General features: G+C 34.1%; 1 protein-coding gene across 2 annotated transcripts in view; it reads left to right on the forward strand.

The window, feature by feature from the left end:
• The window catches only part of SENP7 (SUMO1/sentrin specific peptidase 7), a 161647-nt gene that overhangs the window by 93806 nt on the left and 42791 nt on the right, over positions 1–25050 (forward strand). The window contains exons 6-7 of one of the 2 annotated variants that reach the window (XM_008566709.1): positions 1973–2167; positions 22838–22956. In XM_008566709.1, the coding sequence (XP_008564931.1) occupies positions 1973–2167; positions 22838–22956 (314 nt within the window). The remainder of the gene's footprint in view (positions 1–1972; positions 2168–22837; positions 22957–25050) is intronic. The other variant, XM_008566710.1, reaches the window with a different exon arrangement.

Raw genomic sequence — 25050 nt, forward strand, 5'->3', positions numbered from 1 at the left:
TGGTGTTATGAGCACCACACTCTACCGAGTGAGCCACGGGCCGGCCTTTTAAAAAATTTTAACATTTATTTGTACGTATTTGTAGGGTACAGTACGTTGTTTCAGTACATGCGGCCTTGGTGTAACCCTTGGCTTGGTGTTGTCAGCACCACGCTCAGCTAGTGAGCAAACCGGCCATCCCTATATAGGATCCGAACCCATGGCCTTGGTGTTATCAGCACCGCACTCTACCGAGTGAGCCACGGGCCGGCCTTTTAAAAAATTTTAACATTTATTTGTACGTATTTGTAGGGTACAGTACGTTGTTTCAGTACATGCATATACTTACTGCACAGTAGACCTAGCATTTTTAAGGATAGTTCTGTCAGGCATTAAGTATACCAAGTGGACAATACTAAATAGGATCCTTAGAGATTTAAATCATGCAAGGAAGAAGAAAAATATCTCTGCTCTCATATCCTCATGTACAATTAGAGAGTACACTAGGTGGCAGACTTCCTTTCCTTTCCTTTTTTCTCATCCTCTTTTAAGTTTAGGGAGTTTACTATTAGCCTTTGTTTTTAGATCATATATACTACTTAATCATTGCATCCCTTTTTTGTGGTGGTTATGCTGGAAACAGATATTTTCAAGGGTTTCCTGAAGTATCTGTGGAAAAGTTCAGTTATTTGGAATCCTTTAGCAAGTTAGTATTGATGGTAGAGTGCAATGGAATAAAACAAACAAAGCTACCAAAGGATAATAGACCTAAGTTCTTTTCCATAGGAAGAGCTACTTATAATTGGCCAAATCCTTTAACTTTTCTGAGCTCTGGGTTCTTAATGTTTAAAATAAAGAGAGGACAAATTATTTTAAAGTTGTCCTAAGATCTGAAATTTTACGCTATCTGGTATATAGTGAAAAGAACATAGTGCCTTTATGTAGTGGAAATAAACAAACAATACCTCTAAGTTCTACAACAAATATAATAAAGTACAGCAAAGTTCATATTTTCATTTAAACAAAAACCATTTTGGCCCTTTCTAAGTACTATTATTCCTCACAAAGTATCAGTAAAGTACTGCTAGTGGCATATTGGTAACACTCAAGGCAGTGGGGTGCACCTAATAAAGAGGAATTGGGAAAATGTTAAAAAATATAGTAGTAAGAACTAAAAAAAGCCACAATAATTTGGTGTGGGCCAGTCAATTCAGGATGGAATAGTAGTCTTGAGGGCATCATTGTAGTGTGACAAAGTGTATCAGTTGTTGTTCATAAAAACAACTGGCTAACCAAGCAAAGATTGTATTTTCCTATTGTGTTAAAGAAGACATCAGACTCATGAAGTATATTTGATATAAACCTCACTATTTAAAAAGGCTTGGAGCTTTAAAAATATACTTTAATTTTTAAAGCATTTAATTTATTGACTGTTTCTCTAATGCTATTATATATTAGCATATATATTACCACCAGTATATGGACTGTTTCACTTAGGGAATCTGTCATTACTGTAGATGCAATCTGTATGATGTCTTTCTTGTTGGATTTGGCATTTGTCATTTCCCAGTTACAAGTGTGTAGTTACTTATCAAAGATCTTTCTGTTGAACAAGAAGGACAAAGATTTCTTGAATTGGTTTGTAGTAATCTGTGTTTTTAATAACTATTGGAAAAGAAGAAAATATTTTGTGAGAAAAATTGGTTAAAATTTGGAACACCCCAATAGCATCCATTAGTACAGTTAAAGACATTGTAGTGGCAGGCTAATCCATACCATAATTTATAAGAAACAAGTACTTCTAGAAACAAACCAAAAATCATTGTGTTTATCCAAAATTTGAGCAATCGTGGGTTGATTTCTAGGGTGGTATAGTTCTAATAGTTTACTTTGTGCTAAGATGACAATGTTTGAAAATTCCGCATCCTAGGATACATTTTTTATTGAAAACATCAGTACAGTACAGTACAGTGTTTGTTATTTTGTGTGACAGGATACCCAGAATTATATTGACGAATGTCCTGGGAACGGAGTTAGGAAGAAAATACATAAAGATCCCACCTGTAACTGAGGCCAGTTTGAATGATACAGACAACTTGCAATCAGAGCTACTTTCTTCATCATCTGATGGCAGCCTAGAATCTTGTCAAAATCTAAATCCTCACAAGAGCTGTTTTTTATCTGAAAGGTATGTTTAGTGGTAACTTTACTCAAAATAAATATTAAATTTATTCTCATGAACTCTTCCCTATTCTTTCCCCACAGATATGTTATTGCTAATTGTGAGGTAAATGAGCTCCTATGGCTGGCATGACTTTTCTCCCCTCATGGGTGAAATGGCTATTGGCACCAACAGTTCATGGCTAATAATCACTTTAGAAAGTACTAGTCACCAGACGTGTACTTTGGAAAAATGGATACAGGAATTTAATGAAAATTAGTTACCTGTTTCAATATCCCAGTTCATTTGTCTGGTATAATTGAAATCCATTTTCCTGACAGTCTGTTTCTCCCTCCTTTTCTGTCCTATCCATCCATCTGTGTATCTGTCCATGCATTCATCAGTTCTTTTTTTTTTTTTTGGCGGCTGGCTGGTACAGAGATCCGAACCCTTGACCTTGCTGTTACCAGCACCATGTTCTCCCAAGTGAGCTAACCGGCCAGCCCCCATCAAGTCTAATTCACTATTTTTATATCTAGATTCTAGAATTCTACTTGGCACTTAGTGCTCAGTAATTATATGTTGAATGAATGTCTGAATGCATTCCTCACCAAAATGGTTTGATATAGCCAGGCTTTTTAATGGAATTCAGCTTTCTGTGCCAATAAGACAAATACAGATCTGAAGTTGCCTTTATTTTAAGCTCTAGGAGTGGATCGTGTGTGGACTGGAAGGAAATAAGAAAGAATCTATGGAAAAAAGCTGAGGGATGGTCAGTTAGCAAATTTTACAAGATTTTTTTTTTTTTTTTTAAAGATGACTGGTAAGGGGATCTTAACCCTTGACTTGGTGTTGTCAGCACCACGTCTCCCAAGTGAGCTAACCAGCCATACCGATATAGGGATCTGAACCCCTGGCCTTGGTGTTACTAGCACCACACTCTCCCAAATGAGCCATGGGCTGGCCCTTTTATTAGATTTTTAAACTTTCATTTGCCATCAACTCTTGAAGCTTCTCTTTCTGCTTTCAGCCTGTAGAATAAAGAGTTTTCATCTCAGTGAAAAATTGATCCAGTCTTAATTTCCCCCCCCATAACCAACCAAAGGTAACTTCTGGTTTGTATTTCTATTGTAAGCCTAATTACATTAAAAAGTACTTATAGTTACCTTTTTAAAGATCTATGACAAACTGCTTACATTTCTAATAAATTTTATTTTTTTTTAAACTGTACTTATTTCTTACAAACTTCTGAATTTTTCTCCTTTTGGAAAATATTTCATGTTTTCACCTAGGTTCTACTTAGAGTTATCAGTGATAATTTTAACTTTATACTTTATTAGGTCTCTTTCTAAATTTGTCCAAAAAATAATTTCAGTGGCTAATCCAGTTACTAAATTTAATGTATAATTGGAGATATTAGAAATGCATTTATCACTTTGTGCTATAGATGTTTGTTTCTGCTTCCTCTACTAGACCATGAGCTCCTTAAGGAGAGGTATCATGTCTTATTTGCATTTATACCCAGTGCTTAGATCAATATGTATTGAATTTTGTGCACTTGGGTTAATGTTCAGGTCATTTAACCTTGAGCTTCAGTTTTCCTAAGTTGTAAAAAAAGAAATAATTTTGAGTGTCCTTTCTCCCTCACAAAATTTTTGTATTATCTCTTAAATCTCACATGTGAGAATTGTTTGTGCACATAAAATATATAAATGAAAATGTTATTATTAAGGATACTTTTTGTAGAAAAATCTATGATGAGCTTACTGTTGCTGTGGAATTTAAATGACATCAGTGCACGTTCATGCTATTATGAAAAATAGCACTATTGTGACGATTCTATGAAATTGTCTTATTGTAATCTGTACTTTTCAGGCTTTATACCAATCTGGGGCTAAGGTTTAATAATAATAGGTATAAAATTTCTGGCCATTCTCAAAAGCTATTCAGTGGGAACTCTAGCTCTTCCCTCAGTCCCTCCTAAATAACTATGAAATTTCTAGGTGGTTTTGATGTGGGTCCTGAAAATTCATTCTCTTTGTGGAAATTTTCTTTGATTCTCGTATTTGGAACAAGCATAAAATTTGGAGCCAGACACCTGGATTCAGATCTTAACTGTACTGCAAACACACTAATGTACCTTGATCAAGTTTCTTATCCTATCTTTAAAACAGGGATAATAATACATACCTTATAGGGTTAGTGAGCAGATTTAAGGAGATAACCTATGTAAAGTCCCTAATATAATGCCTGGAACTTAGGTGATTAATAAATGGTAATTATTATTTTTATGCCTCTCTTATTGCTGCTGATAGCAAAAGTGCTGTTAAAGGCTATTGCTGTGGTTGATGCTTCTGAAGTCTTTTATGCTGAGGGTCCTAAAATCTGATCCTGAGACTGCTGTTGCCATTACCAACAATTGCCAAAGCAATTGTTACAGACTAATCAGAATCACTATTTGGTTTAAGGAGGAGTACTGAGCTCCTTAAACCAAGCTTTAGTTCTCTCGTCTTTTAAAATGTGTTCATTTTGAGGAGAATTCAGAGTACACCCATGGAAATACATAACAAGTATGGCCATACCATCACTTCAGTAGATGTGCCCCCCAGTACAACTGAAATATAGTATGAACAAAGGGTAGGCTCAGGATGGGACTCTTGTAACCAACCTCCTCCCAACCTGCCTGTCTCAAAATGAGGAAGAACAGAGAAATTATTTAAATCTTCTTAGGAGACATGATCTTCTGATATTATTATTGTTGTTCTGTTATTGTACAGAATGTGGTAAACATTGCCAACTCTTGTTAGGACGATATAATGTCAAGTAGCAACTTATAAAATTTGTGGGTTGAAGAATGAGGGTTATGATTGTGGAAGCTGAGGAGGTTTCCCCTGAAAACCTAACACTTGTGCTCTTCATAATGCATATGGAAAAATGTTATGTAAAAGACTAAAAGTCTTAGCCTTAGTCTGTTCACAACTGTAATTGCTGACAAACTGAATGGAATTATGTAGGGCAAATAATCTTGTATTTTATATCAAAAATCGAGAAATGATAGAAAACAACAATTGTGAATAGAAAATTTAAATGGTTTCCTTGAAATAGCATATTTGTTTGTTCTATGTGACAATTTTTAGAACTTTAACATATAGATCCTTAATTATTCAGCTTTATATTACTACCAGAAAAAATTTTAACTAATGGTTATTAAGTCATTACTATGATATCACACTGTGGAAAATGCCATACCTGCATTAACTCTCTTAGTACAGGCTTGAATTGCAGCTGGAGCAAATGGCTTAATTTCTTTATGCCTCAGGTTACCTCATCTGTAAAATGAGATAATAATACCTAGGTATGTTGGAGGAGTAAATGAGAACATATATGCAAAACACTTAAAACAGACAATAAGTGAGAACTTTTGATATTATTTCCTATTTGGAATTGTTGATAGATTTTTATTTCCAAATATTCTTTATAAATATTGTCACTTTTTGTAATAATTCAATTGTTGTAAAATGTTTAAATAGAGAATGTGAGTCACCTGTTAATTTCATTTCTCAATAACACTGTTAATAGATTTTTATGTGCATATACAAGTATATATTTATAAATGCACACAATATATACTTGCATACTTTTTTACATAAATGACATCGTGTAAATACTGTTCCAAAATCAGCTTTTCTCTTTTAATTTGATTATTTTCCACAGTACTACGTAAAGGTCTATCTTATCTTCTTTACTTTGGTTTTAATTTTTACCTTTTAAACTGTAAATTGGGGCCCGGCCCGGTGGCGCACTGCTACAGTGCGCAGCTTGGGAAGTGCGGTGGCGCTCCCGCCGAGGGTTCAGATCCCACATACAGACCGGCCGCTCACTGGCTGAGCGAGGTGCAGGTGCAACACCGAGGGTTGCGATCCCGTTGCCGGTCCCGGTCTGGTACGGGCGCGACACTGAGGGTTGCGATCCGTTGCCGGTCACGAAAAAAGACAAAAAGGAAAACAAAAAACAAAAACCTGTAAATTGGCAAATTAAGTTGTATATATTTATGGGGTACAAAGTTATATTATGATTTGTGAATACAACATGGAATACTTAAATCAAGTTAATTAACATATCCATCACCTCAAATACTTTTTTTTTTTGTGGGGAGAACATTTGAAATTTACTTTTGATGACTTTGAAATACACGATGGGTTATTATTTAATATATTCATCATGCTGTGCAATGTATGTTAAAGGAAAAAAATGTATTCCTCCTAATTGAGGCTTTGCACCCTTTGACCATCATCTCATTATTCTCCCCACCATTCCAGCCTCTGGTGGCCACTATATCTTGTTTTTAAATCAAACTCAAAGAAGCAGAGAACATTTTTTCATATATCTGTTGATCGTTTGAGTGTCTTCTTTTGAGAAATATCTATTCAGGCCCCTTGCCCATTTTTAAATTTGATTATTTTCTATCTATAGAGTTGTTTGAGTTTCTAATATATTTTGAATATTAACCCCTTATCAGATGTATGGCTTAAATATATTTTCTCCCAATGTGTAGATTGTCTCTTTACTCTGTTGTTTCCTTTGTTGTACAAAAGCTATTTCTTTTGATAGAATCCCATTTGTCTATTTTTGCTTTTGTTGCTTATGTTGTTGGTGTCAAATATAAAAATTCATTGCCCAGACAAATGGGATGTAGGTTTCCCCTTATGTTTTCCTTTCTTTTTTTTTGTTTTTGTTTTGATGACTGTATGGTACGGGGATCTGAACCTCCTCTATGTTTCCTTCTAGTACTTTCACAGTTTCAGGTCTTCTGTTTAAGTCAATCCATTTTGAGTTGATTTTTGTAAATGGTGTGAGATAAGAGTCCAATTTCATTCTTCTGCATTTGAATATCATTTTCCCAACACCATTTATTGAAGAGACTGTCCATTTCCCAGTTATGTATGCTTATAACTTTTTTGGTAATTAATTAACCATCCATGCTTGGACTCATTTCTGGGCTCTATACTGTTCCATTGTTTGAGTCTATTTTTATGCTAGTACTGTGCTCTTTTAATTGCTATTGCTTTGTAGTATAATTTGAAATCAGATAGTTTGATGCCTCCAGCTTTGTGCTTTTTGCTCGTGATTGCTTTGGCTATTCAGGATTTTTGTGGTTCCATCTGAATTTTAGGATTTTTTTTTCTACTTCTTTCAAAAATGTCATTGGAAGTTTCATAGGGATTACATTGAATTTGTAGATTGCTTGTGTAATCTTCCAGTCCGTGAACCTGGGATATCTTTCCATTTATTTGTGTCTTCAATTTTTTCATTAACATTTTATAATTATTAGTGTACTGTTCTTTCATCTCCTTGGTTAAATATATTTCTAAACATTTTATTTTATTTTTTGTAGCTATTATAAATGGGATCTTTCTCTTGTTCCTTTTTGGGATGTTCATCATTAGTGTATAGAAAAACTGATTTTTGTGTGTTGATTTTGTATCCTGCAACTTTGCTGTATTCGATTATTAGTTCTACCAGCTTTTTGGTGGATTGCGTAGTGTTTTCTATATAAGATCGTGTCATCAGCAAACAATTTCACTTCTTCCTTTCCTATCTGGATGCCTTTTATTTCTTTGTCTTGACTAATTGCTCTGGCAAGGACTTCCAGTGAGAATGGGCATCCTTATCTCATTCTGTATCTTAGAGGAAAGGGTTTCAGTTTTACACTGTTGAGTATAATGTTAGCTGTGGGCTTATTATATATGGCCATTACTGTGCTTGGGTACATTTCTTCCATACCTAATTTGTTGAGAGTTTTTAATCATGAAAGGATGTTGAATTTTGTCAAATGCGTTTTCTGTATCTAATGGGATTATTATATGTTTTTTGTCCTTCATTCTGTTAGTATGGTATGTCATATTTATTGATTTGGGTATGTTGAACCATACCACCTGATCAAGGTGAACAGTCCTTTTAATGTGTTGTTGAATTAGTTTTGCTAGTATTTTGTTGTGGACTTTCATACCTGTATTCATCAAGGAAATTGGCCTGTTCTTTTCTTGTGATGACCTTGTCTGGCTTTGGTATCAGTATAATGCTGGACTCATAAAAAGAGTTTGGGAGTATCCCTCCTCTTCCATTTTTTTAGAAGAGTTTGTGAAGGTTGGATAACTTCAAATGTTATTTCTTTGAATTTACTGTTTCTTCAGCTTGATTGAGCTTGTTGTTGAAGCTTTTTATTGCATTTTTCAGTACAGTCATATTCCTCATCTTTAGGATTTCTTTTTTTTAAATTGTCTTTCTTTGTCAAATTCTTCTTTTTTTGTTCGTGTATTGTTTTCCAAATTTTATTTAATTTTTCAAGGCTTATATTCTCATAGTATAGTGAGCTTCTTTATATTCTGAATTCTTTGTCATTTCATAGATCTGCCATTTTTTAGGGTCTATGATTGGAGTTTGTTAGTTTCTTTTGGAGGTATCATAATTTTCTGTCTTTGTAATTCTTTTGTCCTTGTATTATTGTCTGTGCATTTGAGGAGAGAGCCACCTTTCCCAGTTTTTATAGGTGTTATTTGGCAGGAGTAGACTTTCACTATTTAGTCTAGCCTGTGACTCTGGATGAACCAGCTGGTAATGACCCTGGGCAGGCAGAACTTACTTTGGGTTCGCTAGATGATTTGCCTGCTGCTTTTCCTCTCAGTCCTGGTGGGCTGTGCTATCTGGCAAGTCCACTGGCTAAGCTCTGCAGTAAGGCCAACCAGCTGGATAGGCATTGCAATGACCTGTGATCAGGCCGTGCCACAGAATGTGTTCTTTGGCCAGGTAGTTCTATTATTTGAATTCAGCAGTTTGACAGGGTTGCAGGAGGGGCCCCAAGGTTAGAGGGAATTGCTGATTGGGATGGATGGGATCAGATCTTTTGCTCAGTAGATATGCATTGTTGTTTGCCTCTCAGCCTATGCAGAACCTTGGGGTGGGCTTTGAAGCTGGTCTGAGCACTGTTTAACTTCCCAGGTATGGCAGATCTAGCCCATGCTCTTAGCTGAAATTTGATGCAGTGTTTGTCTTTATCCCTTGGCAGGATTTGGGATGAACTTTGAGGTCACATGGAGCATTATCTTCTTTTACTTATGTGTACTTATGAGTTGATGTTAGAATATTTTTTTTGTCTATATAGCAATATTTCAGTAAGTGGCTTACATATATGTCTTCGTGTATTTATTCTAGTATATCCTTATATTTCCACTCTATTATACTCTAACCAGAATTAGGTGTTGTTATTAAAAAATTTTTGATAACCCATAAGCAAAAATAGTTTTCATTTCATTCATCTTTTATTTTTAGTGCAGGTAGTTTTTGTATTTCTTTATGAGTTTTCTATTTAGTAGTTCATATTGGGATGTTCATCTGTTTCTTATCGACTTGTGAGAACTCTTATTAAAGGTATTAACTCTTCATTAATATGTGCTGAAAAATTTTCAAGTTTGCTATTCGTCATTTTACTTTGTTTATAGTATCTTCTGTAATATGGAAAATTTTTATTTTATTTTGTAAAATCTGTCAGTGTTTGGCTTCTGTGTTTTGGTATACCTTGAGAAAACCTCATCAACACCAAATATGGTTTTATTTTTTGAAGCTTATATGAGATATCAGTTCCAGAACAACAGTCTAGATATTACTTTTCTAATTGAAGATCTGATTCAGTTTTTGCCTTTCTGTCATCTGTATAAATGTTTATTGGGAACCCTCTTGTAGGTCAGACTGATTAGACTGTTTTAGTATTTTTCAGTTTAATTTCCTATTAGGATTTTTTTTTTTTTTTGTCTTTTTCCGTGTCCGGCAACGGATTGCAACCCGCAGTGTTGCCCCCGCACCTCGCTCAGCCAGTGAGCGGGAACCGGTCCGTATGTGGGATCCGAACCCTCGGGCGGGAGCGCCGCCGCGCTTCCCAAGCGGCGCACTATCCAGTGCGCCACCGGGCCGGCCCCTCCTAGTTTTAGTATTTTTCAGTTTAATTTCCTATTAGGATTTTTTTTTTTTTTTGTCTTTTTCCGTGTCCGGCAACGGATTGCAACCCGCAGTGTTGCCCCCGCACCTCGCTCAGCCAGTGAGCGGGAACCGGTCCGTATGTGGGATCCGAACCCTCGGGCGGGAGCGCCGCCGCGCTTCCCAAGCGGCGCACTATCCAGTGCGCCACCGGGCCGGCCCCTCCTATTAGGATTTTTATAAATATTTTTTAACAGTTATTTTAAAGAAGTCTAATTCAGTTTCAAAATAAGCTATACAGAACTATATTAGAAATTATTCTCAAAAAATATGTATGTTTTAAAAAAACTAAGAATTTTATTGTAGCCAGCCACTCAATAGAGATTGTTTATTAGTCTATAGTGAAAGGCATCAAATTGCCATCTTAAGTTGCAAAAATTTAATATAGGCTTTCCATAGAGGGAGCTCAAACTTTCAAATAGAAGTGGAGGAGGTTTCATATTTGATTCATTTACTCCAGCTGTGTCATAGATGTTTATATCTATGTCAGTTGATTTTATTAATTCTCATTTGGACATGACATAATCTGCATTACTACTAAAGAAAATACTGTTATTTTGAGAATATCTTGTTTTCTTTAACTTAAAATTTTTCATCTATGTGTTTTAAGTTATAAATTTCCCTCAGACCAGCAGTTTGAGAAATACTGATACAGAGAGAACGTATATACTAAGTGAAGTACTTTATCCTAAGAATATTAGTCAGTTTTGGATGAAACTACAAATAATGATACTAATTTGCAATGTGAACTCTTTTTTAAAAATTTTTATTTATTTTTATTTGCAATATGAACTCTTCAGCATTTTCATAATGTAGTTATCAGTCACTCTTTTAAACTGTTTCACTATTATCTAGATGTATTTTATATAAACTTTTAAACGTTTTTCCTGATTTGAATAATATTGCATATTTATATTAAAAATAAACAGAAAAATATGAAATTGATAATCTTACCTATAATTGACCCCTCAATTATAACCACTGATAATATTTTGATATGCTCTCTTTTAAACACTTTTCTGGATTGAATGATTATAAACAATAAAAAATTGGATTTTTCTTTTTAATTTTATACCATCATATTTTGGTATTAATTTGTACAATTGCTCTATGAGATAGGTAGGACAGTAATTAGTATTTGTATTAATTTTTAATTTTATAACAACCCTCTGAGGTAGATATAAGATGGTAATTAATATAAATGTAGAAATCGAGGTTCAAAGAGACAAAGCGGTAGAGGAAGAACTATAACCCAGGTCTAATCTATACAAGATGAAAAAGTTAAAAAGCCTAATATTAAAATAAATATCTAAATTTCCATCCTCCTAGCTTAAGTAATAGACTATTACCAGTATCACTGAAGCCTTCTGTGTTTCCCATTATATCTCATTGTATCAAATTCCCATGCATTCTCCTTAGAATTGACCACTCTCCTGAATTTTGTTTTATATGGTTTTGAACTTTAAAAAAATAATCGAAATAAAATAGTGTGTATTCTCACATAACATGCATTTTTTGCCTAACACTATTTTCATGAGAGTTTTTCATGTTGATGCATGTAACTAGAGATCATTCCATTATAGTTATGTATTCATTGTATGAATGTATTAAAATTTTCCCCATTTTCTTCTTATTGAAAAATAATTGGTTAAACATATTTGTGGGGTACAGTATTGAATATACCTGTATACAATGTGTGATGATCAAATAAGGAAAATTAGTATGTTCATCATTATAAAATGTAATCATTCCTTGTGTCCATTAACCAGTTTCTTGCTTCCCTCCCTCCCCTGCCCCTTTCCCACCTGTAATTACCACAGCTTTGTTCTCTCCTTCTGAAACTTCAGTGCATTATTGTGATTGTTGTATCTTTCTTTCTGTCTTTCTGTCTTTCTCTCTCTCTTACTTACGGTGAGGACATATAGTATTTCTCTTTTTGTGCCTGGTTTGTTTCACTTAACATAATTTTTTCTAAGCTCGTCCATGTAGCTGCAAATGGCAGAATTTCATTCTTTTGTTATGGCTGAATAGTATCCCATTGTGTATATATACCACATTTTCCTTATCTAGTTGTCCATTGATGGACATTTAGGTTGATTGCATATCTTGGCCATTGTAAATAGAGCTGCAGTAAACATGGGAGTGCAGGTATCCCTTTGATATCATTATTTCCATTCTTTTGGATATATACCATGTAGTGGCATTGTTGGGTCATATCGTAGTTCTATCTGTAGTTGTCTGAAAAACCTCCATACTGTTTTCCATAATGGCTGTGCCAATTCACAATCCAAGAAACAATGTTTGAGGGTTCCCCTTTCTTCACATCCTTGCCAGCATTTGTTATTCTCTGTCTTTTTGATAATAGCCAGTCTTGCAGGGAATGGTTGATATCTCAATGTGGTTTTGATTTACATTTCCCTGATGCTTAGTGATGTTGAGCATTTTTTAAATGTATCTGTTGGCCATTTATATCTCATCCTTTGAGAAATGTCTATTCAGCTCTTTTGCCCATTTTTTAATTGGGTCACTTGTTTTTTCACTGTTAAAGTGTTTTGAGTTACTTGTATATTCTGGACATTAATCCTTGTCAAATGCATAGTTTGCAAATATTTTCTACCATTCTATAGGTTGTCTTTTCACTCTATTGATTGTTTCCTTTGCTCTGCAGAAGTTTTTTAGTTTGATATAATCTCATTTGTTTATTTTTTCTTTTTTGCTTGTGCTTTTGGCATCTTATTCGTAAAGTCTTTGCCCAGTCCTACTTCCCGAAGTATTTCCCCTATGTTTTCCTTTAGGAGTTTTATAGTTTCTGGTCCTATATTTAAGTCTTTAATGCATTTTGATTTGCTTTTGTTACTGGTGAGAGGTACATGTCTAATTTCATTTTTCTACATATGGGCGTCCAGTTTTCCCAGCACTATTTATTAAAGGTTCAATCTTTCCCCAATATACATTTTTGGTTCTTTTGTTGAAGATCAGTTCTCTGTAAGTATGTGGGTTGGTTTCTGGGTTCCCTAGTTCCATTGGTCTGTTTTTATGCCAGTACCATGCTGTTTTTGTTACTATAGTTTTGAAGTATAGTTTGAAGTCAGGTGGTGTTATGCCTCTGGCTTTTTTTTTTTTGGTTGGGATTGCTTTGGCTATTTGGGCTATTTTGTTGTTCCATATGAATGTTAGGATTGTTTTTCTCTATTCCTGTGAAGAATGTCATTGGTATTTTGATGGGGATTGCACTGAATCTGTAGATCACTTTGGGTAGTATGGACATTTTCACAATGTTAATTCTTCCAATCCAAAAGCGTGGAATGTCTTTCCATCTTTTTGTGTTCTTTCATTTTCTTTTGGCAGTGATTTGTAGTTCTTGTAGAGATCTTTCATCTTCTTGGTTAAATATATTCCTATGTGTTCTTTTTGGTGACTGTTGTCATTGGGCTTGCTTTCTTAATTTCTTTTTCTGCTAGTTCATTGCTGGAGTATAAAAATGCTACTGATTTTTGCATGTTGATTTTGTATCCTTCAGCTTTACAGAAATAGTTTTTCAGCTCTAAGAGTTTTTTGGTAGAGTCTTTAGGTTTTCCTATATATAGGATCAAGTCATCTGCAAACAGAATGTTTGACTTCATCTTTTCCAATTTGGTTGCCCTTTATTTCTTTCTCTTGCCTGATTGCTCTGGCTAGTACTTCTAATACTGTGTTAAATAGGAATGGTGAAAGTGGGCATCCTTGTCTTGTTCCTTTTTTTAAGGGAAAAGCTTAGAGCTTTTCCCCATTCAGGTTGATATTAGTGGAGAGTTTGTTGTATATGTGGCTTTTATTGTGTTATTTTCCTTCTATATCTAATTTGTTGAGAGTCTTTATCAGGAAGGGATGTTAAATTTTTCCAATGCTTTTTCTATGTCTATTAAGGTGATAATATGGTTTTTGTCTTTGATTTTTTTGTTGTAATATATCATATTTATTATCTTGTGTATGTTGAATCATCCTTGCATACCTAGGATGCATCCCACTTAATTGTGCTGTATAATTTTTTTGATTTCTTGATGTATTCTATTTGCTAATATTTTATTGAGAATTTTTGTGCCTATGTTTGTCAAAGATATTGTCCTGTAGTTTTCTTTTTTTGTTGTATCTTTGTATTGTTTTGGTACCAGGATGATGCTGGCCTCATAGAATAAGTTTGGGAGAATGGTGCTGTTTCAATTTTTTGGAACAGTTTGGAGAGAATTGGTATTAATTCCTCTTTAAAAGATTTGGTAGAATTCAGCAGAAAAGCTACCTGGACATGGACTTTTCTTTGTTGGGAGACTGCTGATTACTGCTTCAATCTTGTTGCTTTTTATTGGTGTGTTCAGGTTTTCTGTTTCTTTTAGGCTCAGTCTTGGTAGTTTGTATGTGTCCAGAAGTTTATCCATTTTCTCCAGGTTATCAAATTTGTTTGCATATAGTTGTTTATAATAGTCTTTAATGATTCTTTGTATTTCTGTGGTGTCAGTTGTAATGTCTTCTTTTCATTTCTGATTTTTGTTATTAGGGACTTCTCTCTTTTTAAAAAAAATTAGCCTAGCTAATGGTTTTTCTGTTTATCTTCTCAGAAAACTTCCTTTTTGTTTCATTGATCTTTTGTATTGTCGTTTGGATTTCTATATCATTTAGTTGTGCTCTGATCTTAATTATTTCCTCTGCCTGCTAATTTTGGGATTGGATTGTTCTTGTTTTTCTAGTTCTTTGAGGTATAGTGTTAGGTTGTTTATTTGAAATCTTTCTATTCTTTTGAAGTAACTGTTTATTGCAATAAACTTCCCTTTTAGTACTGCTTTTGCAGTATCCCATGGGTTTTGGTATAATTTGTCTTTATTTTCACTGGTTTCAAGAAATTTTTTGACTTCCCATTTAATTTCTTCTTTGACTCATAAGTTGTTCAGGAGCATGTTCAATTTCCTTGTATTTCTACAGTTTCCAGAGTTTAGCTTGTTATTTATCTAGTTTTTTTTTTCTTTAAAAAGATGACTGGTAAGGGGATCTTAAACCTTGACTTGGTGTTGTCAGCACCACACTCTCCCAAGTGAGCTAACTGGCCATACCTATATAGGGATCCAAACCCTTGGCCTGGGTCTTATCAGCACCACACTCTCCCAAGTGAGCAATAGGCCAGCCCCTATTTATCTAGTTTTAATCCTTTGTAGTCTGAAAAGATATTTGAAATGATTTTAGTTTTTAAAAATTTGTTAAGACTTGATTTGTGACTGAAAATGTGGTCTGTCCTAGAGAATGTTCCATGTGCTGATGAGAAGAATGTGTATACTGTAGTTGTTGGATGAAGTGTTCTGTAGATACCAGCCAATTCCACTTGGTCTAATGTATAGTTTAAAACCTGTGTTTCTCTGTTGATTTGTTGCCTAGGTGATCTGTCCAATGCTGATAGAAAGGTGTTCAGCTCCCCAACTATTATCTTAATGGTGTCTATGTATTTCTTTAGGTCTTGTATGTTTGTTCTATATTTCTGGATTCTCTGGTGTTGGGTGCATATATGTTTATGATTGTTATGTCTTCTTTCTGGATAGATCCTTTTATCATTATATGATTGCCTTCCTTGTCTCTTTTTATTGTTTTTGGTTTAAGGTCTATTTTATTCTATATGAGAATAGCTACACCTGCTTGTCTTTGGTTTCCATTTGTGTGGTATATCTTTTTCCATCTTTTCAATGTTTGCCTGTGTGGATCTTTACAGGTGAGGTGAGTCTTTTGTAGACAGCATGTAGTTTGTTCTAGCCTTTTAATCCAGTCAGTCAGGCTTTGTCTTTTGAGTGGAGGATTTAATCCATTTATATTTGGGGTTGTTGTTGAAAGGTATTGTTTTACTCCTGGCATTTTATTGACTTTTGTTTGAATGTTTTAAATATCTTTTGTTCCTTTCTTCCCCTATTATGTTTGTCTTCAGTGATTGTTGGTTTTTTGAGGTGGTAAGATATAGTTTTTTTCTTTCTTGTTTGCATTTTTGTTCTACCAGTGGATTTTGGTTTTGTTCTTTCTTGCGTATTCGTGGTAAGGATTATTGATTTTTGGATTCTAGATGCAGGACTCCCTGGAGGGTTTGTTTTAGGGCTGGTTGTGTGATGTTCTTAGTTTTTTCTGATTCTTTTCTTTTTTTGTCTGCCTGGGTTACTTAAAAAAGACTGTCTTCAGGGTTAGAAATTCTTTCTTCTCCTTGCTCTAGCCTGCTGCTTAAACTCTTGGTTGTGTTCTTTGTTTTGTTGAATGAATCCTTCTGTTCCAGTATTTCTGATGCATTCTTTTTTGAGGTATCAATATCTTTGTAGATTTCCTTCATATTTTGGGCAGTTTTTCTCATTTCATTGTATCATCTGAATCTTCTTGTATTTCATTGAATTGCTTTGAGATTGTTTTTTGGAATTCCTTTTCAGTCATTTCAAGGGTTTCCTGTTCTATGGGTTCTGGTACTTGAGAATTGTTATATTCCTTTGGTGGCATCGTATTTTCTTGTTTTTTCATATTTCTATTATGTCTACATTGATGTTTGGTCATCTAGTATAGCAGTTGCTTATTCTATTACTCTGGTGTGGGCTTTGAAAAGAGAGACTCCCTCCTGTAGATGTGTTTTTATACAGACCATTGAATAGGTTGTTTTAATATTGGTTCCAGGTAGATGCAGAAGGGTAGTCTCCATTCGGGTACTTTGGCAATATTCAGTGTTGGAGTTGCATGTGTGAATGCCTCTGTGGCCTAGGCATTGGGGTACTTAGTGATTCCTTGCTGAAGTTAGTGACACTGTGTTGAATTGTTGAGGACAAGGGAAAGCTCTTGAGTTCTTGGGAGAAGCACCTAGATGCCCTGTTGCTCTTTTACTGGGGTGTGGGACCCTGGCCATGCTTGTTGACACCTTGGGTAGTGTCCTGTGACACTCTGGCTAGGACTTCTAAAACTGTACTGAATAGAGTCAAGGTTGGGCATCCTTGCCTTGTTTCAGATCATAGAGGAAACATTTTCAGTTTTTCACCTTTGATTGGTTAGCTGTTGGTTTGTCGTACATGGCCTTAGAAGTTTTTAATTTTAATTAAGTCCAGCTTATTGTTTCATTCATGGAATGTGCTTTTGGTGTTGTATCTAAAAACTCACCACCATACCCAAGGGCATCTAGGTTTTCGCCTATGTAATCTTCCAGGAGTTTTAATGTTTTGTGTTTTTCATTTAGATCTATGATCCTTTCTAGTCAATTTTTTTGAGGAGTATAAGGCCTGTGTCTAGATTAATTTTTTTACATGTTGATGTCCAGTTGTTCCAGCACAATTTGTTGAAGACTTTGCTCCATTGTTTTGCCTTTGCTCTTTTATCAAAGATGAGTTGACTATATTTATATGGATCTATTTCTGGGCTCTCTCTTTTGTTCCATTGATCTATTTGTGTATTCTTTCTCCAGTACTACACTGTCTTGATTATTGTAGCTTTATATTAAGTCTTTATAGTAAGTTGAGTAGTGTCAGTTTTCTGACTCTGTTCTTTTCTTTCAAGATTGTATTAGTTATTCTGGGTCTTTTGCCTTTTCATAATAATGTTAGAATCAGTTTGTCAGTGTCACAAAATAATTTGTTGGGATTTTGAGAGAAATTGCTTTAAATCTATGGATTAAGTCTGGAAGAATTTTCATCTATGAACAAAGACAGTTTTATTTCTCCTTTCTCAATCAGTATACTTTTTATTTCCTTTTCTTGTCTTATTACATTAGTTAGGAGATCCAGTACAGTGTTGAAAAGAAGTGTCAAGAGGGTGCATCCTTGCCTTGTTACCGATTTTAATAGGAAATGTTCTAGTTTCTCACCATTAATTATGATGTTAATTTTATGTTTTTAAATAGATGTTGTTTATCCAGTTGAGACTGTTCCCCTGTATTTGTAGTTTGCTAAAAGTTTTTATCTTAAATGAGTGTTACTTTTTTTCCAAGTATTTTTTCTGCATCTATTGATATGTTCATATGATTTTTCTTCTTTAGCTTTGATGTGATGCACTTAATTGATTTAAATGATTTTCAAATGTTCAACCAGACTTGCATACTTGGGATTAATCCTACTTGGTCATGGTGTATAATTCTTTTTATACTTTATTAGATTCCAATAGCTAATATTTGGCTGAGTTTTTTTGCATAATATGCTCGTGAGAGGTATTGGTCTATAGTTTTCCTTTCTTGTAATATCTTTGTCTGTTTTTGGTATTAGGTAATGCTGGATTTGTAGATTGAGTTAGGAAGTATTCTCTCTGCTTCCTCTTTTCAAAGAGATAGTAGAAAATAGGTATAACTTCTTCCTGAAATGTTTGGTAGAATTCACCAGTGAACTCACTAGGCATCATGCTGTCTGTTTTATAAGCTTATTAATTATTGACTTTTGTTGTTGTCATTGTTAAATATAGGTCTATTTAGGTTGTCTTTTTTCTTGTGTGAGTTTTGGAAGATTGTATCTTTCAAGGAGTTGATGCATTTCATCTAGGTTATCAAATTTGTAGGCATAAAGTTTTTTGTAATATTCCTTTGCTGTCCTTTAATGTCTGTGGTATCTGTAGTGATGTCCTTTATTTGTGAATTAGTAGTCATTTGTGTTCTCTCTCTCTGTTTGTTAGTTAACCTGGCAAGAGGCCTGTCAATTTTATTGATCTTTTCAAAGAATCAGTGTTTGGTTTTGTTGATTTTTATTAATTTCCTCTTTTCATTTTCTTTGATTTCTGCTCTAATTTTATTATTTCTTTTCTTCTACTTACTCTGAAATTGATTTCCTAAAGTGGAAGCTTAGATTACTCATTGTAGATCTTTCTTTTCTAATACAAGTATTTACAGTTTAATAAGAAAAATAAATTTTTTTTATTTTACTTCATTTAATCCTCCTCTGATGCTTTTTCTTTCTTTATATAGATCTGAATTTCTCATCTCTATACTTTGCTTTCCCTTTGAAGAGTTATCATTTCTTGTAAGGCCAAGCAACAGATTCCTACATTTTTTGTTTGTTTGTAGATGGTTTTATCTCTCTTTCACTTTCAAAGGATAATTTCACAGTATACAGAATTTTAGGTTGGTGAGTTTTTCTCTGAGCACTTTAAAGATTTTACTCCACTCTCTTCTTGCTTGCATGGTTTCTGAGGAGAAGTCTGATGTAATTCTTATCTTTGCTCCTCTATAGTTAAGGTTTTTTCCCCTCTGGCTTCTATGATGATTGTTGGTTTTTTTTAATCTTCAACTTTTTTGCAGTCTAATACAATATGTCTAGGTGGTGTTTTTTGGGCATTTATCCTGTTTAATGTTCTGAACTTCCTGGTCTGTGGTTTGGTGTCTGACATTAATTTGGGGAAATTCTCAAGCATTATTGCTTCAAATATTTCTTGTGTTTTTTCTTTCTTCTCCTTTTTGTATTTCCATTATGCCTGTGTTACACCTTTTGTAGTTGTTTCAAAGTTCTTTGATATTCTGGTTTTTAAATTAAAAACATTTAAAAAAAATTTTTCCAGTCTTTTTTCTCTTTGCTTTCTCATTTTGGAACTTTTTATTAATACATGCTAAAGCTCAGAGATTGTTCCCTTTTCTCTGTCCAGTCTACTAGTGAGCCCATTGAAGGCATTGTTTATTTCTGTTAAAATGTTTTGATGTCCAACATTTCTTATTCTTTTTTACATGCTGCCCACTTTATGCATTAGAGCCCTTTGCATGTTAATCATAATTGTTTTAAATTCTTGGTCTGATAATTCCAACATCTTTGACTTGTCTGAGTCTGGTTCTGATAGTTGTGTCTTCAAACTGTACTTTTTGCCTTTTAGTGTGTCTTCTAATTTTTTTTTTTTTTTTTGGATAGTCAGACATGATGTCCTGGATAAAAGCATAAAAGCAACTTCTCTGTACAGGCCTTTAGTAATGTGGTGTTAAGATGTGAGGGGAGGGGAAGTGTCCTGAAGTCCTGTGATTAGGTCTCAGTCTTTATTTATTTATTTATTAAATTAAATTGTATTTATATTTATTTTTGTGGGTACAGTATGTTGTTTTAAAATATTCATATCTTCCACAATGACTCACTTAAGGTAGATAGCATAGTTTTGTCCCCATTAGTTCACCCCATATCTTCCTCCCACTCCCAGCGTCTGGTAACCATTATTGTATTCTCTACTTTTATTATTTTTTTTTTAACACACAAAGATTAATGTCCTTATTGCAAAAATAACTCTTAAAAATAAGTTAGAAAAATCTAAGCTGAAATTTGGTGAAGGACACAGGCAGATAAGTCACACACCCAAGGAAACACACGTGGTTAATAAGTATCTTCTAGGATCTGGTTGTGGACAGGGGTGGGGCTGTCTCAGCCCCCATCTCCCAGGACCCCTGGGCATCAGGCTGGCCTGCCTTGCTGGCCTGGATGGGCAGTGGTGGTGCTGGAGGTGGGGCTAGGACCCATAGCTCCTGTCTCCCAGGACCCCCCAGGAATTAGGCTGGCTTCTGTCACTGTTCTTAATGTGTGGCAAGGGCAGGGCTAGGGCCCACAGCCCCCATCTCCCAGGATCCCCTGGGCATTGGGCTGGCTTCTGTCTGGTCTCCGTCTTTTAATGAGCGTTTGCTTATGACCTGTTAACTTTACAAGTGCTTTTCATTCCCCTCTTAGTCTCCCCTATCCCTCTTAGGTGGAGTTGCGTATTTCCCTTCCCTCATGTGGAATGCTGGAAGGGGCTGGAGTTGCATACTTCCCTTTCCCCAGGTTGATTAGGCTTTGAAAAAAACTTTAATAGTTTGGGCTCTGGCAAAATAGTTTTTCTTGAGGGCAGTCCTTGTTACGAAGAACAGAATGCTCTGATGTATTTAAAAATGTTTACTTTCTCCTGCCCTTCTGAACGGTGAGGGGATTTTTCTCCAATATTTATTGTGAGAACCTGGTTGAGCGTCTGGAAATAGAACTCACCAAAGTGAGGGGGCCCCGTGTATGACTGATTCCCCCGGGAGTTTTTAACTCTCAGACTTGTCTACACTGAGCCTCCAGCAATTCATCAATTACAGTTAAGATCTTCCTATCCCAGCAGTGGTTCCTGAGAATGTTTCTGCTCTAGTAAGATGTGATTCTCTGTATTCTAAATTTGGGGGCAGCTGTTCATCTTGTGACTTTACCTCTCTGTTGCATCAAAGAATTGTTGATTTTTCAGTTTGTTTAGCTTTTTAACTTGTTTGGATGAAGTGATGGCTTCCAAGCTCCTTTGATGCAGAACTGGGAACTGGAAATCCTGTATGTCTCTTCTATTGATTTTTGACCTTATTTGATGCATTTGTGAGTTTAATTTCTCCTTTTATTTTCATGCTGTTAGTTTATCATATATAAAACTTTACCATGTATATAGTTGAATCTGACCATATTTTTCTCTTTTATTTCTTTGCTTTAATTCTCTGGAAATTATTCCACAGAGCTAATAAATAGAATTTTGCTTCTGCTGGTTTGGTTAAAGAAAAATCTCACAACTTAACTTTTATCTATCAGCAGTTCACTTTACCTGATAGTATTGGATGTGGTTCTAATTTATTTTTCTCTCTATTGCCACCAGTTTTTTTCCTCTATATTGCCACCTAGTTATTTCACTACAACTTTTATAAGTGAAATTGACTGAACCTTATGATTTTGAATATTTGCCTTGTAGCTATTTTATTTAGAATATAACTCATTTTTGGTATTCTCAAAATACTTTACTTAACAAAATATTAAGTATTTTTTGTTTGTCTTAAAGCAAATAAGCAGCATTACGTGTTACTGGTTTTTTTTATAGTAGTTACCTTAGTTGAGAATACTTTATGTTATTTAAATTATAAAAGTATATAAGTACTGAAAATAATATCCCAATACGTTCACTCAGTTCTAATATTTTTCCTTATTTCAGATTTTTTAAAAAGAAATATTATAGAAAGTTGGGATCTCATTTATACTGTATTCCTTGTTGCTCTTACCTTCCCTCTTTAGAGTTATCCACTATCCAAAGGGTTTGAGTCCTTCCAGCCCAAGTCTTTATATATTTTATTTCATATGTATGCACTTATACATTATTGTACATTTTGTATTTCTAAATTTTTATTAGTAGTGACATTGTGCTTATTCCAAAACTTGTTTGTTTTTTACTCAGCCTTACATTTTAAATATTTAATCAATACTTCAGATTTAAAATTATTTCTTCTATAGGTAAAATTTGTTACCACGCTTTATATTTAATTTTATACTTACCTTTTGGTTTGTGAACCATGCTTGAAATATTTTAATGAGTAGCTTTTGCGTATAATTGTTTGATTACATATAGGTTTGGTTATCAGGATACTTGTGTTCTTGGAATTTTACTTAGTAAACCTCTTTGACTTATTTAATACTTGTATAGTATTATTCTTTTGCTCATTTTGCATGTGCACAGTCCTGCAGAGTGGATATCCTGTTTTTTTCTCCCCAAAGACACATGTGGAATTTAAAGGTGGAACAGTGATGAGAATATATTTCTCAAATTTGAATTCAGTGTTTCTTTCACTGTTTAGATCATATAGTCTGCCATGTCGGAATGTATTTTTAACTTCTTGGATTTTTATTTTGAATATGTGCCAGTTGGCTTCTAAATTTATTTGGGCTTTATTAGAACTGAGTATAATACAATTCTGTTTTGCAGAGGTTTACAACCAAGTAAGACAGTAGATAACAGTTCTGCAAAGCAGGCTGCACACAGTAAAGAAGAGCGAAGAGGTGATGATGACATTTCTCTTGTAATGTCTGACACTCGGCCTAAAGGTTTGTGAACCTTAGACAGTTGTTGGAATTTGAATTTTTGTCTATTGTGTTTATGATAATTTTTAAGCTATAAATAAATAATTTTATTTCCTTTTACATTGAAAGGATACATGAAAGTGAAGGGAGATTATTTAGCAACACAATGAAAATTTCTAAACCTACTGTTTATATATTGTAGTACACATTTCTTGATTTATTTCTTATCCTGAAAGTTAAATTTGAATGTTTTTTTCTTTTGATAGTGGATGGGGATATAGCTATAAAGTTATAATGTCAGTTTGACTATTTCTAAATATTGTTCTCGTGGATATTGATATTACTGCTAACCAGAATTTTATTACTACCTTCTCACTATTTATCCTCCTACCATGAAATACATTTTCTATTTATTAGAATTTTTTTCAACTCTAGGAGGATGCCAAAATAAACCACTATTAGTAAATTTGCAGATAAATACATCCCAGACTTCTGAAAATTTTTTGTAGGCCTCCTTGCATGTGGGGTTAAATTATTTGGCTTTTTTCTCCTTTTTGTCTCTTTTTTATGATGTAAAAATATTTTACCATAATTTGTATAAAAATAAATTACTATATTAGTCATTTGTGAAAGTAATATCTTTTACTTTCTTTTGGAGAAATTATTATTATTTAGAAAACAAAATTATTCACAAGAAAAAAAGTTTCTTCCATGACATTATGCAAAAATTCATTGCACTTAATTTGGAAAACAGCTATTTAAAGATTTTTTAATAGCCTTTTTCATAGAAGAGAAAAAGTTAAAAGGAAACTAGACTAATAACTATTATGTATACAAGAAACCAGCTGAAACTCTGATGAAGGCAGTCTTTAGAGAAAGCACTGTGACTTTGTAGAGACAAACTTCCAATTAGACACTAAGTACTATCAGCATATAATGAAAGACATTTATTTTCTTAAGAACTATACTTTTTCCAGGAATAATTATCTTTATTCACCAAATAAAAATATTAGTATTTGCACAAGTGGCCTCAGTTTAGATACTATCAAGACAATCTTTAGCCATCACATTTCATCACTTTCCTGGGTAGAGTAGGAATATTTGAATAATAAGCTTTCTGATTTGTGCCCTTAAGTATAGCCTCAAGGTCACAGTAGAATTTTAGACATGCATCAGGGAATGATAAAATAAACATTTTATGGGTTTTTTTAGTATCCGTGAAGGTACTCCTGGTAGGAAAATTGTTTTTAAGAAAATTAGCTATTGAATCTTTATTGAAACTCACGATGTTTGCTCTTTTATAGATAATTGTGTCTAACGCCAATTGTTTGTCATAAACCCATCAATTGATGGAAATTCTGAATCAAACCCTAGTTGTACCGTTCTTTTTGTAGCACTTTAAGTTTGCCTTGTGGAATTTGCTTTTACAAAAATTATACATTAGAAACAGTCAATTAGGATTTTTGTCACCTCTTTAATTTTATATGCTAGTAGTATTTGCAGGTAAAATTGTATATATCATACAGTAGAATCCTATTTTTACAATGTCTAGTTCTATATAATAAAATTATTCCTGTTTCCCATGAGTTAGGCTTGACTAACGTACAAATAGTAAACTGTTTAAAGGAAAACTCCTGTGTAATAGTTTTTGTCAAGGCCCCTTTCTTTCATCAGTATTTTTGCTGTAGTATTTGTTTAGAAATTATAACTTGATGCATTATTTATATTTAGAAATTGTATTTGACTACTTTTACAGTTTACAATATTACATGTAAAATTTGATGTGCTTTTCTAAATATTGTGTTGATGATTGGGAGGGGGGTATTTTCCTGAGGGTGGAGGAACATAGTGTTTTCTTTGGAAATTGAAAGGCAGTTGACTGTCTTGGAATTTTTGCCCTCAATCTTGTTCCAATGCCTTTCTTTTAAGCAGTAACAAAAATGAATGTTAGTTACTAGGACTCATTGAAGCTAAAGTAAGAGCAAGAATAGTTTGGGGAGAAGGTATGTGGTATTGAAGAACTTTCAATGAATGGAGAGGTCAGGTCAGTCAGTGTTAGATTAACTATAAGTTGTGAATTAAAGGAAGCTGCTTTGTGAACTACTGTGTATAACCTTG

Source organism: Galeopterus variegatus, unplaced genomic scaffold (genome assembly GCF_000696425.1).
Source record: "Galeopterus variegatus unplaced genomic scaffold, G_variegatus-3.0.2 Scaffold265, whole genome shotgun sequence".
In the NCBI taxonomy this organism is placed as follows: Eukaryota; Metazoa; Chordata; class Mammalia; order Dermoptera; family Cynocephalidae; genus Galeopterus; species Galeopterus variegatus.